Source organism: Poecilia formosa, unplaced genomic scaffold (assembly GCF_000485575.1).
Source record: "Poecilia formosa unplaced genomic scaffold, Poecilia_formosa-5.1.2 Scaffold204, whole genome shotgun sequence".
Classification (NCBI taxonomy): domain Eukaryota; kingdom Metazoa; phylum Chordata; class Actinopteri; order Cyprinodontiformes; family Poeciliidae; genus Poecilia; species Poecilia formosa.
Window position 1 is genome coordinate 340,210 of NW_006800143.1, and position 20,072 is coordinate 360,281.

The 20,072-nt window shown below is 40.0% G+C and overlaps 1 protein-coding gene across 1 annotated transcript in view; it reads right to left on the minus strand.

The window, feature by feature from the left end:
* Positions 1-12,904, minus strand: part of LOC103148378 (transmembrane protein 132D) — a 39,543-nt gene extending 26,639 nt beyond the window's left edge. The window contains exons 1-2 of the mRNA XM_007567102.2: positions 12,314-12,904; positions 3,960-4,836 (exon numbers count right to left, since the gene is read on the minus strand). Coding sequence (XP_007567164.1) covers positions 3,960-4,836; positions 12,314-12,431 — 995 coding nt within the window. The 5' untranslated portion in view covers positions 12,432-12,904. The remainder of the gene's footprint in view (positions 1-3,959; positions 4,837-12,313) is intronic.
* Between the last annotated feature and the right edge of the window lie 7,168 nt (positions 12,905-20,072).

Genomic DNA, 20,072 nt, shown 5'->3' on the forward strand with positions numbered 1-20,072 from the left:
GGATTTAAGGACTTTGACTGGGACATTTCGACCTCACGTGCAGCCTGCGAGCTTTTGGGTTGATGTCCTGCTAAGATCAACCTCTGCCAAAGCCGCTAGGCCTTTGCACCCTCTAATATGAAATTTCCTCCAGAATTGTTTTATATTTAACTTCATCCGTCTTGACATCGGCCTGCTTTTCTTTTCCCTGCTGAAGACAGTCATTTCTAACACCAAGACGCTGCTACTGCCATGTTTCCCTCTGGGAATAGTGTGTTCAGAGTAGTAGTTGCTTACAATTTGCCAGAAGAAAAACAACAAATTGTTGTTGTCATCTGCCCAGAGCAAATTCTTCCACACATATGCAATTTCCCTTACATGGCTTGAAATAAACTGTAACTATTTCGTAAAAGCTACATTTGTGGAGTGCATGACTAATAGTTGTCAGATTCTTGAGGTGGGAATCTCTGCCGCTCCTCCAGAGTAACCATGAACCTCTAATATCTAAATCTAGTAATGCTCTCCTAGCTGGGCCTGTCAGTGTAGGTGATGTCCATGTCATAGTAGGTTTGTAGTTGAGATTACACTCTTTCACTAAAGCAAAACACTGAAGCTTTCACATAACAACTGTATTGTTTATAGAGCTTAAGTTACTCAAAAGTAGGGCTGTGTAATAATATCGATTTTGTGATATATACATATTGATATTTTCTTTCCTAGAAAAAAATCGATATTCATCCGCAAGTATCGTAACATCCAACTGTCACCTTGCTCACTCACTGCTTGCTTCGCCGGGAGAGTGATTAAGTCATCAGGCTTAAAGGAATCCCTCAAAAGGGTAAAGGGCAAAGGTAAAAAAGGAACAAAACAATCAAAACAAGCGAACTGGGGCAACTTAATTAACTTAAAAAAGCCGGGAAACCAAAAGTTGGTCCGGTTCAAATAAAAGAAACATGTTTTCTCACCACTTCTTTGATTCATTTTGTCCAGCTATCAACTTTAAGTCTGTGTCCATGTCCAACCAGAGCCAGGTATTGTGTAGTTGGTGCTTTTAATCAGTTTTCAGTTAAATTAATTCAGTCCAACTCTATAACAGTCACAACATGCCACCAAAATCAGTCTGTCCCTCTAAAATCTTTCAGAAAATTGCAAAAGTGTATTGAATTGCATCGTTTGCTGAATATCGCAATATATATTGTATCGTGATCAGAATATCGTGTATTGTATCGTATCATATTATATCACTACAGCCCTACTCAAAAGTGGGTTCTTTTTTGCAAAATTGTTAATTTATGAAGGCTACTGGTTGGTCTGGGATTTTAAATCGGAGCGGGTATAGTTTTTTTCTGACTTTTATATGTAAACAAAGGCTGACAATCATCCTATCCTGTAATATTATTTTCTCTTTACAATTATGCAAAACGTCATGTTGGTCTTTCAACAGGTTCTGTAACATTTCGGCAAAAACCTTTGAAGTTTGTGGTTTTATTGTCACAGTTCAAAGGGTATTCGCACACTTGGAAGGAACAGTGTGTTACTAGTACCCAGGAACTAACTAATGGGTAAACAGCCTTTACGGGTTTTTGTTGGGTTCTAAGTAAAGACGCCTTGCTCAAAAACACAAGGCGATACGTTACCTCTTCAAACCAACCAAATCTATAACTGTCCTGTTGGAGAAAAAGCTTTCCATTTCCCCTGACAGATCATTATTCACCTGCTCGGAGTAAAGAAGACTCCGTCTTGAATAATAACACAATAAATCTGTCTGTAATCAGGTTAGCGCAAATCTCTGCTCCGTCTGTTCTGACAGCTGAAATCAGCATATCGAGCGTTACTGCGGAGAGGTTCTGTTTGATCTCCGACTGGATAAAGACAACAAAAGGCTGCAGATGACCGTGGAAACATCAATGAAACCGTGAGAGCAGGTCAGATGCGTTTAATCCACTCCACCTCCAGTTTTGAGCCACATCTTTGCCGTATTGCGTCACTTTCTGAGACAACAGAAAACCCAAGCTGACAAAGAATAAGTCGTGTTGTTGTTCCTTGGCTTCATATACAGAATTCAACATGTTTTCACATCCTGGGATGTGTTATCAAAAGGCACCAAGAACACCAAACATCACACCACCCATGTGTGGAAAAGTTTAAACCCCAAACTTTAAATATCTTGTGACACACTGATTAGTTCTTCTAAAACATAAAGCAGCAGCCTGGACAAGGAGAGAATTCAGTATTAAACTCCAAAAATCTGTATTTTATGGGGGAGCTGTGAAGAAGACGAGTTTTTACCCAAATAATTTAAGTGACATAGCAAATATGTTAAAGAAGGCTCTCTGGTCAGAGGACATCAAAGCTGAATTTTTCTATGTGCAGCCGAGGCCGAATACTAATCAGTCCCTCCACGGCCTCACAATTGTTTTCATTAGCTTTTTTGCGATCAAAATTTCTCATTTTATGGTGCTACTTCAGAAATATTTGCAATATTTGCGTTTATTTTGCGAAATATGACTTTTTGTCACTGGACATATCAATCAAAGACTTTAACTTGGCAGCAGTGTAGTAGACGTAAGAAATACTGAAACCTGCAGATGGGAGTCAGCAGCCACTTGAACCCAATGTTTCTGACCATTTTTGCAGGAAATTGTTAATAAACTCATAATTACGTTGCTCTTGATCTGTTGATTTTTCTTGACCTCCTTGGCATGGCAGAATCATGAAAAACTGGAGGGATTGACTAATACCGCACATGACCCTGAGCATCACTCTGGTGATAGCAAAATCAATGTTTTGACTTCCTTAGGAAGGAGCGGCACCACTGGAGAGATTTTATTAGCAGATGGGATGGAGTTAAATACTTGGTAATCCTGAAGAAAAAAACTCTATATTAGAGGTTGTAAATGAAAGACTATGTGCACAAAGTAACAAAGTATTTTACCGTATTTATATAGTAAAATACCGACAACTGTAGTTGCCGGTATTTTACTGTAAGTTAGTTGTTTTTTTGTTGTTTTTTTTTACAGTGTGGATCTTAGCACAGAAATCTGAGGCAAAACTTTCAAGAGTTTATCCAACCAACCCAATTTTACCAAGCTTGAGATATTTTGTTAAATGTAAATAAGAAACAACTTCCAGTCCAGAAATTGTCAAACTCAGCGGAGGTAAATCGACTAGAAAACCTGCAGCGGTAAACATGTGAAATATGTGGGACTTATTTAGTAATACACAAACAAAGAAACAAAACCTGTATCACTTTCCTTTCACTTAATTATACAATCCTGCTGTTTGCTTAAAATCACAATAACATCGGCTGAGGGGTTGCAATGAGACGTGAGATGAAACTACGAAAAAGCTGAAATGGTGAAATAAATGTTGGAGCAAGAAGAACATACATCAAGAAGTGAAACGTTTATTTTTCAGAGATAAGAAAAGTAATTTTATCACAGCTGTCAGAAACGCATGATTTTTGCAGCTATGGATGAGGCAGACACCTTCAAAGGAATACATTTATCTTAAAGAGCATGTGCCGTCAAAAAAAGGAAACAAGCTGCAACGCAAAAGCCTTGAATTTGACTGAGCCACGCAATTAATCTCCACAATCTTCATGCGCCAACATAGTGCAAACGCTGGGCATATACATGCCTTCAGGAATAATGAGTCACACGTGACTTTATTTGATCCACATTAACCGTGATGACTACCGCTCTTGAAGCAGCTCTTAATGTCATCAGGCAGCGCCGGAGCAAGTAATCTCGCTCCCTTCACTGAAAAACCACTGTGATATTTTCAGAGAAATGCCATAATCCACGTTATATCTCTGTGCTCCTGACATGGCCTTATTTTTGATGCTGGTGGATTAGTGCAAGAATTAGAGAAGATGACTAATACTGTGAGTAGGGGAAAAAAGTATCCGGTTTCTATCTTTTTCTCTCTTTTTCTTTTCCGTGCAGCGGCACTCGAAGCAACAACAGACGCGGCCGTACCTGAGAGTGAAGTTAGTCAGCTGAGCAGAGCTGGCCATCAGTATGTAGAAAGTGGCGATGTCGGTCTTTTTCAGAGGTTTGGACGACGTCCGGATGACGATGGCGTTCCCGAGCTTGAGGCGGGACAGCGTGGCCATCCCCTTGGGAATCTGCAGGAATTGCACGCTTCCGATCCTCTGCATGGGAGTCACGGGAACGTGTTCGGCCGGCGGCGCCGAGCTGCTCCACCGGCTTCCGTTCACAGAAAAGCACTTCCCGTTGACCCTGGGCCGAGCCTGGTAGTACAGCTCCACCGAGTTCCCGGCAGATGGATCCTGCCTTTCCCTGCCGGTGCCCTCCGACCCCGCAGCAAACCACCCCGGCTCAGGCAGAAGCTCGGCCATGCAAGTTCCCCTTTCGCCTCCTATGGCGCAAGAACCCCTCACCTCCTGCGTTTGCCAGAAAGCATAAACCGTCACACATGGTAGCTCGTCCGAGGCGCCCTCGCTTCTGGCCCAATCCCTCCCTGCGACGTAGAAGAGCACCCGGACTTTGGGTTTGGAGGAGAAAACCCGAGGCGTCAGCACGAAGGCCTGGATTTTCCAGTTGAATGTGAAGACATCTGGGGCGTTGAAGAGCTGCACCGACTGCACCAGATCCAGAGGCACGAGTCTCTCTGTGGACACGGGGCCGTAGCTGGCGTTGACAGCTGGCTGGCGGCTGGCTCTTAAGAGAACGAAGGGCTGCGTGTGACTCTGCATGCTGGAGTTCCTCATGAAGTCCTGCCCAGCCTCCTTAAGGAAGAGGTAGTCGGCGTCCCGTACTTCATAGTTGACCGGCAGGAAGACAGGGAAAGGCACTGGACTCTTAGCATCAGTGAGTTCCTTGCTGTTCGGATCTGGAAGATAAAGAACAGTAGCTTACAATTTACTAAAATAAAATAAAACAAAAATACGCTGTTCTGTTTGGGAAAACGTATAGCCAAAGAAACCCTCCCCAGCCTCCATGTACATTTGGTAATAAACTGCTGTAGCCTACTTTAACCCAGGGGCCATTGAAGGACAGCCTATCAGCTGAGTAGGGCATCAAAGAATTAAAAAGGATTCTGAGATTAACCTTAAACCTTAAGCTTTCCCCTTTTCTCTTACCAAGAATGGCAAACAATATTACTAGTAGAAGTTTATGCATTCCATTCAAAAACATCAATATCATAATGAAATTTTTAATAGTCACAGAGCGACTATGGTATTGAACCACTGAACAGAGGCAGAGCTGTTTGTCCGTGATTTATGGGAAAGTGCACCTGGACGATTATCTTTTACTCCGTCTCTTAAACAGATAGGTGTGGCACAGAAAAAGGCACAGCAATAAAAAAAAAATAAAAAAAATTAAAAAAAACAGGGGAATGCGTAGAATATTACAAATGGCAATTGATTTTTTTTTTCAACACAGTTTTCTTATAAGTTATTAAGAAGTTCACTTCGTATCGGTGAGATAAATTACCTCGTCACCCATCGGACGCTTTGATCTACGACATGGGATGATTGTAACTTTTGGAGATTTGGAGACGGACACCAGGTTTCACAATGCGAGATGGTAAAGATCGATAATGCATCAATGAACAGGAAGCACATTGCAAGAAAGCTACACCTTCCCATCAGTTCTAGGTTGGTTTCAGCATTTTTTGTGCAGAAAAAATGTGCCTACAATCCAATGCTGGGTTTGGATAGGAGCTCAGTTAGATTCAACCAAACAAAGAGTCAAAAAACTCCAACTGAGTCGTTAAAGTCAAGTTAGAGAACCTGATCGGACGTCACTGAACCTTTTCCACAAGACGAAATCAGGAAAAGAAGGTGGAAAATATGTGCATTAATGTATTTGTAAACGTTATGAATTCATTAAACGGACACCTTAATTTTCTTTTATTTTAGTATATTTTAGTAAAAAAAAGTAATGAGCTATTTATTTCTAATTGGTGTCACTCACAGTCTAAACAAGCTTATTGTTTCTTTCTGGTTGTTTTCCCGTCATAACCTGAATATTTTCGGTAAAGGTGCAGGATGGGAACAATACCATTCTTTTTATTTCTGATGTTTAAGCAGCGTTGAATGAAATGATCAGGATCTTGGCTGCAGTTTTTTTCTTTCAAACTTCTGGAAGCATCAATTTCTTTTTTAACAAAGCTTGGAAACAAACTTGTCTTGCATAACACAAGAAGGTAGTTTCAGTCATTTCCAAACAGTATAATTATGTCATTTTGAATCGTTATTTTTTTCGCTGCCTGTCATTATAACCTACCATTTGCTTTTCAGGATCACAATCTGACAAAATGAGCACTGTCGGTAAGTTATTATGCAATTATAATTATTATTGTGCAACTACATCATTAAGTCCTATTTTTAACATTGGAAAGTTGGATATAACATTAAAGTTTAGAATGCTTTTTTTAAACTTACATTTAGTGTGTTTTTTTTTCTCATTTCCATGAGCTAACAACATTCAGACGATAACACTAGTAATAGTAACACCAATGACTTTAAAGACAAAAATAAGTTATTTCTGGGCTTTTTCATGTCAGCATGAAAGCAGCAGAATGAATATTATCTGATCTTTACTGAAAGTTTTTTTTTTGTCTTTTGATTCAAAGGTCATTTTATTTTAATCTCTTTTTAATGTCTTTTTAAACAGAACTGTAAAAAAAAATAAAATAAAATAAATACAACAGCAGGCCCAAAACCAAATTGTGTTCCTCTAGTTGGTAATAATAAAATCCAACATCTGATTAAGTCAATAAAAACCAACAGCGCTGAGCGTCTCACAGCACATAAAATCACATCCGACAGGGAATCAAACGCGTTCCTACGAATCGGCACGCGGCCGCAAATCGTCAAAAAGATCAAATCTCCAACAAAATTTGCGCCCCGCGCATTTGTGAAATGTGAAGAGATGCCACATAACGCGTGTTTATCCCTGAATTATTGATTGTTGTGCCTCCAGTTCGGAAGGTTTAAAGCAGAATCATTCGTCATGTCCCCTCATGGCTGCTGGCATTTGATGAGTCTCTCTATCATCTATCCATCTCATCTGCTTTTCATCTTCGTTCATCCACTCCAGCTAAAAAGCCTGTCAAGCTGGCCCGGACCGTTCACACTGTGCTGACTTCACTCTACATGTCACAGTCATTTCAAGCTAGCAGCCCTCAGAAGAAGCCAGCAGCGTGGCTTTTCTTTTCTTTTTTTTTTCTTTCTTCCCTCCTTCCTTGCCCACACAGACATGAGTGTCATTCATGTTCACTGAGTGGGCGCCGCACGAGGAGGAGACTGGAGCCTGAATCTGGGCTGCTGCAGCTTCTCCTACCAGGGGCCACAGTGACAGATGTGCCGTTTGAAACCAGAGCTGGCAGAAGCTCCATTTGAAGTAAATATAAACTAGCTTACTTTATCTGAAAAGCAGGGAAACCTCTGTAGCTCTGATTAGGTTACAAAACACTGCGCGTTTGATCATCTCTTCGGCTCGGTTTCGTTACCCTCGTGTAATCTTAGTCTTCATATATGTATATTTATATATATGTACCACGAAATCTAAAGGAGGGCTCTTTTGTATACCTTAGCCTGTTTCCATCCATCCATCCATCCATCCATTTTCTGAACACCCTTGTCCCTCAGTGGGGTCGGGAGGGGTGCTGGTGCCTATCTCCAGCTAACGTTCCGGGCGAGAGGCGGGGTACATCCTGGACAGGTCGCCAGTCTGTCGCAGCCTTAGTCTGTTTGTTCCAGGTTTTTTTTTTTCTTCTTTTTTTGAGAACTACTTAAAAATGGCAGGCTCTGAGTCGGAGATGAACTGTTCATTGCCAAAATTTCACATATCTGTTGAGAAATCTGAGAAGATTTTTCTCCAAAAGAGATAGTTTTGCCCTCAGGAGGTAAACATACAAGCAAATCTGCGGCACCAACTATTCCAGCTGTTTGAGCCTCTCAGATTTTCTCCTCCTGAGCTGCTCCTGCTCCTCAGCCAAGTTGGATAACATCAGCGCTGACGCTCCCAACTGTCTCTACAGACGGTTGGGATGAACTTCTGCTTTATTACATCATGCCAGATGCATTTTAAAAGACCAGCCAGAAATGCATACTTTATTCACTTTATTGAAGATTTGCGTTGTGATCATTTTTCTTTTTTTCGTAAGAAATGTATTAAATTTGTCAAGGTTTAGATAAATCGACTTTACTACTACTTTCAAAAGAAGCTTTAATGTGTGTTTCGGATCAATGTCGTGTTGGAACTCCCAGTTTTGTCAAGTTTCCAACAATCTGACTCTGACCTGATACCTTTGAATGAAACTGGTTTAGATGCTCAAGGATGACCAAGAAACACCAGCAGCAGTGTCCACAGTGGACATCTTTTTTTTTTTTTTAACAGTATCAAAGGGTGCTGATCAAGAAATAAAACTAATCCCAAATGTGAAATTTTAATTCCAAGTAGAGTGTGGCTGTCGCCACACAGACAAGGCAAATGCCTCATCATGCATGACAAAAAAAAAAGAGCTATTTGGCTGCAAAGGCATTAAATATGCTTTTGGATAAAACCAACACGAGGCAATAAACTCTAAAACCACTGTGCCATTTGTCAACTATGTCATAGTCCACTGATGTTTGTGTTTTAGTTAGCGTTTATGTTTGTTAGGTTTTTCCTCATCAGCTCATCCCTCTGTGTTCTTTATTTGTTTTTAGCTTCTTATTTATTCTTTTGTTCTGATTGTGCTTGTAATTTATTCTCCATTATTAGGCTTGTTCTTCTTTGTGTTTTTTCATGTTTATTAGTCTCCTTCCCTCAGCACTCTCCTCACACAGCTGTTCAACATTCCCCTTATTAAGCTCACCTGGTCGTTCTCTCTCTCTCTCTCTCTCTCTCTCTCTCTCTCTCTCTCCTTCTCCAGTATATAAGCTCCCTACTTTTCTCTAGTTCCTCCAGTTTCCTCCAGGAATGAAAGTTTTTCAGTTATTTCTTCTGCTGCCATGCTGAGCCCTGTGCTTTCTTTGCATATTAGCTCCTTCTGCTAGCTCCTCGGAACGTGGATGAGATTTTGAAGGAGGAGGATCATGTTCAGTTGTTCACCTCCACGTTGACTCAACAGCTATGTGGTTGAACTTGAAAACTGTACAACAATCCCAGACGCATCAAAACTTGGTTTTGGAATGGATAACGCAGACTCATGTTTAGCGTCTTTAGCAACATCGGCCTCAGCAAAAAAATGTGTGGACTCAAATCTTAGCTTCCTGCCACGCCAGGAAACCAAGCAACTTCAACAAACTCCATGTTTAATTTGAACTGTTTTAACATAAAAAAGTGCTATAAGTAAGAACTCCTGCATTCAGCTCTTGCTTTGCAAATCATTAAATTTGTTTCTCGCAAACACTCCTCCATGGAAAAACAGTTGTTCATATAAATTATACAAAACCTAGAAATAATCTAACATTCCAACGCATAATGTTTTTAAATTATTCACTTAAACTCCACATGAAACAAAGCTGTGATGTGGATTATATCTCATCTCTGAGCATAAATAATTACTTTAATTCATAAAGAGGAATGCAAAAGTTAAAGTTTGATCAGTGTTTTTTTATTTTATTTTCTTTCTTTCTTTCTCTTTTTTAACCTAGGATAAAACAATATCTAATGAACAATCTTTTCCCTGTAGATTTTTAGTTTCTGCATCTGCTCAGTGTGTTTGTCTTAAAGCATTTCTCCCAGAGTTTTAATCAATCTTTGTCTTTCCATTAAATGCTTAAAGCCTGAAAATCCTCGGTGAATCCTAATGTGCACTGATGGCTTTCACCATATGTGCAAAACAACTCTGCCATCCCAACAGCTTTGCAGAAGGCAATGGGTGTCTGCATTCTAATTAGTAAATGGTGAGATGAAAAGATCTGGTTTTTCCTTTTTTACTGCTGTTACAGGTGCTTTCAGAGATCAAATGTTGGTCACATATGAGGCGATTCGCTAGATATCAATATGTTGGAATTACAAAAGCACTGGCAAAGACCCAGATGGTACTACTAGAACTAACTATGCACCTGTGACACTGGTGGGCATCTTTTATCAAGTTTTAGTGGTGAGTTTTTACGTCCGTTGCCTGGCTCGCCTTTGCAGAGCAGCTATCTTTAACGGAGCATGGCAGCTTTTTTTTTTATGAGCTTCTGACAGTTTGCCGAAGAAGAGGTCCTTAAGTACAAAAAATATGTACTGGCGTTAGCACAACCTTTAAGCGCCCACTTGGGACACACACTTAACACTTGTTAATTTGGCAAAAGTCTTGCAATAAGTTAATTGAAAGTTACATTTTTCAGGGGCAATCTGCAGCGGAAAGAGATTTGTTCAAGCTTATGTATGGTAGAGGCACAAGGGCATATAGATTTCAGATTAATCAGGGATGCAACACAATATTATGTAGATTAAAGCATTGTTCTGTCCATAGGCCTATAGGTCCCTGCTGGCAGCACCATGATGTGGGCCTTTAGCATGAAGTCAAATAAGTTTCCAGTTCAAATGGCAAGTTTCCATTTACGCCTATTGCAATAAATCGGTTAATCGTATAATAAATTAAAACGAGCTCAATGATTTTCATATCCGTGATTTATCATTTTTCTCTTTTCTCTCTCTTTCTGCCAAAAGTTTGACGACAAGTCTTCAGTCTTTTTTCTTTTGAAGGACAATTTTGTTCACAGAAACATCACAACTCATTCTATTTGTTGTTTCTGTGGTTTTTGATTCTTAAAATATCTTCCAGTTTCAGTGTAAAATGTTTGTTAGAAATCGAAGCATAATGATCTTTGAGAGGCTTTTCTTGCATTTTTCTGCCATTACCATCATGTTACTTGAACATGGTCTCAAAACAACGGTACAAAAAAACAAAAGAAACAATACCAGAAGTTACTGCAATAACTTCTGGGACAATTTATTAACTTTGTTATTGTGACAGGTCTTGTTCCAACACCAGATAATGGATCAATGTGCACTAATTTACTCATATATCCAATTAAGTCTGCGTTTTTTTCACAACATATTCAGCTGTCTGGTTGTCTGTTTGCAATAAATCAGCTAGATTGAACACTTCATCAGTGACATCTCCTGCAACCAACACTACTTTTCTGAGGAGTAAGGTGTAGAAGCTAAGTTTGCAAAAACCCTAATATTCACAAATGCATTTGGCCCAAAATTAAGTAAAATTTTCAAGTGGCCAAGATGAGACCTGGCAGGAGGGAGGAGCAAAGGAGATGATGACAAGAAGGGCTTCCAACCTCAGAGACTTGGAGCTCATCATCAAGTATTAAAAAAAAAAAAACATAATTAGAAGCAGGCAAAAAAAAAAACTTTCCCCATTTGTCATTGTGACATTTTAACAACTACCAAATTACGTGCCAACGGGTTGGGCTAAGTCTAACTGATAACCCTTGGAAATGCATCGCAGCACCTTCACAGGTTTATCTTCTCATATGTCTGACAAATGCATGACAATGTTGAAACATGTAGAGATCTTGTGGCATGTGAGGAGTCATGGAAGGATAAGAGAAGAGAGGGAGAGAGAAAAGGCAGATAGATTGAGGGAGGCTTAAGCTTGCGTAGTGATTGGTTGGGATTGTTATTTCCAATGAAACTCTTAAAGCTGCTTTGAAAAATCTGATTTATCCCAATTTCTCAGCTTTTGTCATCCTATTAAAAGTCAGTCTGCCTGCACTCCCTGGAAATGGCCATCTGAGAAGCACTTTCCACGCTTCACATATATTGCCTTTGCTTTTTTTTTTATACTCCTTTTTTTTTTCTTGATTAAGTTGAGGATATAAATTTATTTCTCTGTGCTTGCTTCACTGAGTGTGTTAAAAAAGGGTGCCTGGCTGACATCAAAGCAGAGACAATGTACCGAGCGTATGAAGGCACGGTTCAAATTTTTATACAACCCCATCAAGTCTTTATACTCCTCGCTCATTTCATCCTAAATATTTAATTCACTCCTCACTACTGTGACAATTCTTTGCCGCAAGTGAGACACGTAATTATGCTCAGTTTAGCATTGCTGCAACGCTGTATTACTGAAAAGCGAGATGAAAGTTTGTGGTGTAAATGGGGGACGTTTATTTATTATTCAGACCTTTAGAGAAAGCTGCTTTAGTCATGATTTAGCAGAGAGGGAGCCAGCCCTCTAACAAGAGACATGCAACGGAGATATCAAGTATCTTCGTTTTTGGTTTTCCTTTTTTCTTTATTACCATTAAGTACTGTCCCAAGATGCTCCAAAAGACTTTCTCCGCACTGGGACATATCGCTCGCTTAATATTAAAAATGGCTAAAATGCAGCATATGGTCACTCTCCGCTCGCTTACCTTGTGTGAGTACCGCTGATATAGTTGCAAACACCAACAATAGGATCATCCAGCTTTGCCGCTTAAAGCTCATTTTGGCACGCGGCGCGGCTCGCGGTTGCAGGCAACTACTTTCCATCGTTCCGTGCTGGTTGGACTTTTCCCTTTCAGCAGAACGCGGAGCGGACCGGCTCGCTCATCCCTTCAGTTCGCTGGCTCGACACCATCACACCTGTGGGAGTGGGAAGTTGTAGCGTGGTCCGCGCGCGTCGGTGAAAACGCGGAGTTCGGCTCATGGACTGTGCGTAAAAGCCGTGCGTAACGAGCCCGGAGAGACTTTGGCGGGTGGGTTGTGGGGAAGGAGGAGGGGGGATGCTGGATGCAAGCGAAGCGAGCGCGCGGCGGAGGGAAAAGATCCGTGGTGATCAGTTTTTGACTCCCGGTGTCCCGCCGCTCACGGGACTCTGCGGAGCTCAACGCAGATCGCGGGCTGTCTTGTGCGCAACCCTTTCAGAGCACTAAAGTCATCATGTGTCACTGCTCATCCTCTCAGGAGGCAACGTGCAGATTAACCCTGCACGGGATTTTAATCTGATGATGGGAGACTTGATCAACCGTTGCTTCTCGACTTTGAATGTCTGATGATGGTTAATCACGTCGACGTCACTATTTGTGGCGCCTGAGGTGTGGGGTGTAGCAGGGGTTTGATGGGTGGTGGTGGGGGGAACTAATATAAATTTGCCCGCTTCTTATGAATATTAATTTAAGAGAAAATGAATATTCATAAATTAATATTCATTAGTTAGTCATCAAGCTGTGACGAGTTGCAACATATTTGTTTTGTCTTCTTTCACAGGGAACCATATTTGGCTGGCACTCATCTACTCCTAACCATCCCAGCTCATCTACAAACACCATAATGTCATCAGACACAGGAAAGCCAAGGCTAAAAGCCTAAAAACTCCAAATTTTCCCCATCTGCCTAATTCTTTTTCATATTCACGTATTTGTTTTTAACTTTCATAAATAACTTGGAGAGAAATGGCCGTAAAAATGCTAAAATGTTGTGCACAATTATATGATGACTTTGTTTTTATTCATTTATTAGACCAGACTCTCGTGACTCCCATCGTGTTTCTGCTGCTTGAGACAGTTGTCATGCACAAATGTCAAGATGTATAAATTTTTGCTGATTTACTCTGACTGACTGCATCCTGACCAATGAGTCCATCCTAACTCTACCAAAACTGATGGACACCAGTGTCAGTGTAGAATAGACTGTGCTCTGTAAGCAATATGCAAAAGAACATACAAGATATTAGAGCTGCTGTGGTGACTGGCGGGTGATGAAAGTGGAACTCCAAATCATATTCTGCTTCAGCGTCCATTAAACCTTACACTGACTCTGTAAGGACGCATAACAGCAACATTTTCCAAAGTTCTTTAGCAAGAATAAAGTTTTAGTAATCATAACAAATCAGTTTAGTTTTGGTGTATTGGTACTTGGAGAGTTAATCAACGATATTTTGCAGAGGATCCACTACCTAGAGCAGAAACCCGGTTTTCTTCCATTTTTGAGGATTAAAACTTACTTTGAAAAAATAAAATAAGCTATTAAAAAAAAAAAAAACAGTCATTCATCTCTTGTTGGATTGGCCCACTTAATCTAACTCTTAAATATTTCCTAACAATCACAAAGCTGATTCATATCACCAAAAATAATCAAATTAATGTTGCTATTCAAAGCGATGCAGTTTTTGCCAATCTTTGGAAAAAATATGACTCATATTTCTGTACTGTTCATTTGGGAATTTGTCATTATTATTGCCACCTCTCTTTAAAAAATTAACAAACTAATAATAAGTCTCTTATCTTAAAACCTTTCACAGGATTTTCTTGAAGAAAAAAAAAACCTAATAGTTTCTCTGAAGGGCAGGAAATGTGTGAAAGCTACATGTGGATTTTTAGTGCCCTCTAATGGTGAAGAGGATTTTACATGACACGTGTGAACAACTTTTAGTTACAGCTGAAGATGCGGAACGAGATTCCTCCTTTATATGGGCTCATTTGATGAGCAGAATTTAAACTTATCAGACATTTTCTATACGCACCTGTTTGGGTTAGGATGGGAAAACGCATGTTTCAGAAGGAGGGGAATAAAAACACCTTTACCTCAGTGGTTGAACATGGTGCATGCTCTGACTGGTATCACTCAGTTATAAGTTAGTCGCTTGCACTCTTGTGTGAGGCTCGCAGACTTGTTGCTGGAAATGCACTGGGGCTTTTTTTTAAACAAATAAAGAGGATTAGGCAACATATCAATGAACAGAGCTCATAACTAGCAGCTCGGAGTTATCTGGAGACGGGCGCAGGCTGCCATGAGCTACAGCTGAGAGCACATTTGAGCTTCTCCATCACTGCAGCGCAGTGATAAGCAGAAGCATCTGTGTGCTGGGGTTGCTCCATGTGCTGCGGCGCCGCCGTGGGATGATTTAGATCCTCTACTATTTACCTGCTCCTCACACACAGGTAAATGCAACTGCACTGTGAGCTGTACACTGAAGGAGGGTTAGAACCAAAAAAAAAAAAAGAAACAGTGACGTAGGAGGAAACGGAGTGCCTTTTAAAAATATTTATTTCTTTTTTTTCAACGTTTTGTCACATTACAGCCACACAATTTTAGGGAATTATGTAAAAGTATTCAAGAGGTATGTACACTTTGGTGCTGCAGTTAAACTTTCAAATCTGGATGCAGAGCTGTGGCAGCCGGTTGGTTGATTTATTGGCTTATCTTAAAAAGTGACATTAATGCTCTTTTTACATTACTTAATGCTCCACACAAAAATAAATTCTTCTCAAAACTTACCAACCGTCCTCCCCGCCCACACGTCATTTTACAGGACAAAAGAAAAAGGAAAGAAAAAAAAAAGATACTGCTGACCTTCGCCTTGTCACTCTCCGCTTCCAAATGAAGAGAAAGCATATGGTTAAATCTATCACAGATGCGTCCTGAACATCTTAAGGACGGCGAGACAAGACGGGCCCCCGGATATGCGAGTCAGGATGCTGAAATAGATGGATGTTACGGCAGAAATGTGCGAGCGTGGGGGGAAGAGTGGTCATAAACCGAGAGATAAATGCGAGTGCCAGGAGGGAGGGAATGTGTTTTCAGTGTACATCATCCTTCTGTGTGACAGATCGAGGTAACTTCTGCCGAGGAGCATTTAGCCACACGCGCTTCCACAAATGCTTTATTGTTTCCAGTCTCATTTTCGTTTCAAACCCAGCGAAAAGATTATCTTAAATTTGCATAGCCTCAGAATGACATTGAGAGGAACAAAATGCTGACTAGCTTGTGTCTGCATCTCTGTCTCCTCCTCAAGCACGTCTTCACTGTTTCTCTGAGGTCCTCCACACCTGCTCGGTGCTACGATTTCTGTTCTACGAGGACATAAATCAGCTCATTTGTAATTGAAGAAATTACTATTTACCTTCTAATCAGGATTTTTTTTTCTTACTTTTCTTCTCCTGAACTAGTAACCTTGAATTTACGTGACGTTATCAAAACAGAAGACAAAGTGAAACCGCTACAGGAATGTAGACGTCGAAATTGTTTTACTAAATACAAGGCTGGATTTTGTTACCTTTTAGACAAAGCAGGCCTTTTGCTTCTTAGTTTGAGTCCCTGCAGGCTAAGCCACTTTGCTGCTGCCTGTAGCTTCACGTTTCCTTCAGGAACATGACTGTGGTGTCAATGTTTGCCCGGAGAGGATGGATTTCTCCAAATGTCAGTGTTTGTATTAGTATACACATGGCTTAATTTTCAGAAGTTCTGCAGCATGTTTGGGGAAAAAAAGTTAAATCATCAGTTGAAGGTCTGTTTGTCCTTCGGTTTGTGATTGTAACTTGGAAACTGTTGTTCATCTGAAAAGCATTTTTCACAAAGGCGAAATAGAGGAAGGTTTATTGTCGTTCATGCTGGAGCGACCACCACATACCCAGTCAGGCAGCAGTGATGTTTTTACAGCGGTTGACAGACTTGGAGCTGGCGCCGCATTTGGAGTCGTGTAACAACAAGAGTGGACTTCTGAGGTCCGGTTTAGAAGGTACTGTACAACAGAAATGATAATGCTGTGTCATATTTATGCAACAAATGTCAGAAGAGTTAAAAAAAAAGTACTTAAAAATAGATAAAGGCAAAATAAACTGATGCTGTTTGCGGTGTAAATGTACCTCTACTTAACTGAGCTGGTACATAAATTCAGCAGAGAATTAACTCGCAAGCGCTTTGAAGTGTTTTATTAACAATAAATGAAAAAATACTGTGTATTTTCTAACATAAGAATTTATGCACCTGCTTCAATTGTTTTCAGTAATAAAACTGAAAAGGTTTTCAACTGTCACACATTTGGCATTTTCTTAGTCCTAGACGTCCATAGTGAGAGGACTTTAATTTCCCTCTTTTTGTTCTTTTTCTGCATGTTGAAGTGGATTCCTAAGTGTGGCCCCCGGGGGCCACATGAGGCTCCTGGATCCAGTCCAAGAATGGGCAGTTTTTACAATTTTTCTGAACTAAATGTTTAATGACAAATTAAAATGTTCTCGGAACAGAATATCTTTTTTCCAACACTTTTTCTTTTTTGTCCTTTTGTAGCCATGATTTACTGTTCTTGCTTTAATTTGATATAACAGAAAGTAGAACCACAAACACCCAAAAACTTTTAAGTAAAGGCTTTTATTGAACTAAGCCTAGAATATGTAAAGAAAGACTGACCAGTCAAACTCTCTTAATTTTAGGGAAATTCTTGTTTGTTATCCTTAACATTAGCATTATCATGAGATGGCCAATACAGCAGCAGAGGAAGATGTGGTGAGTAAGAACTTTGCTAGGGAGAGACTTTAACTCCTTGAAAATTACAATTTCCTCCTTAGGAAATGTCTCCTGAAATATGGATGATCAAACAAGAATAAATAACACATTTATTCCAACGCTTCCTGTGTGGGTGGAGGGGTCATGTTAAAATATTTGAAAAGAAGTTGTGATATAAAAGTTAGCTCCTACACAACTTCTGCTGTTTTGACGGTTGTAGACTCAGAGCTATTTTGAGCTAAGAAATACTAACGTCTCGTATTTCTCACCAGATATATTAACACCTTTTCAAATCAGATTAGCTGTGGTTGTTTAATTAAACCGACTGACATCATGTTGAGTTTTAACACTTGTAACACTTATTTTGATGCGGATAAAGGATTTTATTATCAAGAAATGGTCACTCGTTAATTAAAAACAAACTCTGATTTGTTTTTTCTCTTGCTGATGTAGCTTGATNGGATGAGATTATGAAGCCTTTGACTAGTACATGCATATACTGCACACTGCAAAACCTCTGCACAACATAGTAGTGAGTTAAAGAGACCTGCAAGCATCCATGTGTTGATCTGCAAGCCGGCGAAAATGATCTGGTCTTTTTATCTTTCAAAAAAATAAAAAGTAAATTTTTGATTCTGCCCCAAATATCCAGCTGTAATGATGAAATGCATATTTTTCCATGACATTTAACTCCAAATAAAACTGGATATATCAGAGAAAAAAAAAATATTTTTCTGACATGTGGTTGACTTTATTGCATAAGATACAAAATCATTTTTCAATGTGTGAAATTTGGAAGGGAAATTGAAGATATTTTATGTATTTTTATTATATTTTTTTTATCCCATCCATTAAATTCTGGCACAGAGTCTGAGCTGGAAGCTGCTTTTCGCCAAACATTAATACCAAGTATGGAAAATTTAAAAGGTTCAGAGCAAAGACCTGAACAAACAAGGGCACAGATGGTTCAAACATACATAAAAGCTTGATCTCTTGTTATTGCCCGAGGTCCTGGAAGCATGTAAACTAAGCCCTGGACCAATTTTACCAAGAACTACACCAAAACATGCGTTGAGTTTGTCAACACAAGTGATTCTGATCTCTGGATGTTTGTGCTAGGTATTTATTTGAAGTATTAGTATGCATCATTTTCCTAAAAAAATACATATATATCAAAACTGACAGTAATATGGGGTGGAAATTGTGATACTTTTTTTAAAATTTAGAATACTTGTTTTTCACTCATTTTGAAGCAGGACAGAGCCGCCTGCAGTTTCCTAATCTCGTCCAAACTGGGACATGAGAGACGGCTCTCTGTGTACGGGCTGAATGGTGCTAAGCAGAGGAAGACAAGTTTGTTTAGCCTAATCTCCACTCCGAGATGTTTGACTTCTTCCTCTGCAGTTGAGCTCATGTAATCTGCTGTTTGTGGCGCTTTAAGTTTGCGAAGTGGCGAAAGGAGGTTGGAGTTGGAGAAGAGGAGGGGAGAGAGTGCATGATGGGAACTGTCATTTCTGTCCCATTGATGGGCGCTGCCAGTACCCTGCTAATCCCCCGGCGTAATCCCAGCACAACCACAACAGAGAAGTCGGGAACACCAGTGTGGGCAGGACGAACTTTTGCAGTGCCAGCGAAAGCCACACTCTCATGTGGGTATACAAGCATGCATACAGGGTTACTCAACTGACGGCTTGAAATGTGATGCTCATTCATGATTGTATTGAGGTTTGAATGCCTCGACGAATTACAGAATTTCTTACAAATTGTTTAGAAAAACTTGCGCGTCCGGAGAGTATCCTCAGCACAATTCTTTTTTTCTCATTTTGCTACATTTCAACCTTAATCTTTTCACACACATATTGCAAGAACAAATGTAGATATATTTTATTAGGTTGGGGTGTGTTATACCAACATGAAATGGTGCACAATTGTGATGTTGAAGGAACAAGACGATTGGTTTCCATTTTTAAGTTGGTCAAATTTTGCCAGACTCGCATTTCCCCACAATGTGATGTGCGACACACAGCTTTGCACTAAACTATTCCACTGTAAATCTAGGTGTGAGCTTAGCATAGCTTTACTGTTAGATAACATTATTTCCCTCCAGTCTTGACCTGCATTTACTCTCCCATTAAGTGGAAAGCTTCCCTGGTAAAGAAAATCCCTGCAGCATGTTGCTGCCACAGTGGACATGGTGTGGCTCAAGCTGTTACTTTCGCTCCACACTTAGTGGTGAGAGAGTTACAATGAGCCTTTTGGCCACTTCATTTCTTTATAACTGTTGCCTGTTGGTAGCCATGCTTTGACAGGTTTGAAGTCCTCGTTTTCATGCTGTGGCTTGAGCTCAGTGGAAATTCAGATACTGTGAGGATCAGGTAGGAGACGGCGCCTAGATCATTTCTGTCCTGTAGGGGGAGCCAATGTTCTCTCTGAAGGCATCGCCACACCTGTTGCTCATCTTCATCATTTTCCTGTTACTTGAGGTCAATCCAGAGATCAGCTAAGCACTGGTCTATTAAAGTCACTTCTCTGAGAAGTATTTCTAATAACATTATAAGTATTTACTGTTTATTTATAGACTTACCTCTAGCACACAATCAAGCCTCAATTGGATTGTTTGAATAATCAATGCTTCTGGAGCTGACTTCCTTTGGACTCTGGATTTTTTTTAAAAACCTTGCTAAGATCATTTATTTTTATCTGCTTTTCCACTAATTACTGCTTTGTATGTATTGTTGACTCTTGGGCTGTTGGTTTATTGTGAAGCACTTTAAGATGTTTATATTTTGAACAGACTAATAAAATTAAAAAACCTTCCCAGAGACATTGAATTTGTGAACACTGCGCACAATTTAGAATTTTTTTGGGGGGGATATCAAAGTATTGGAGACCGAATAGAGACGTCCCACT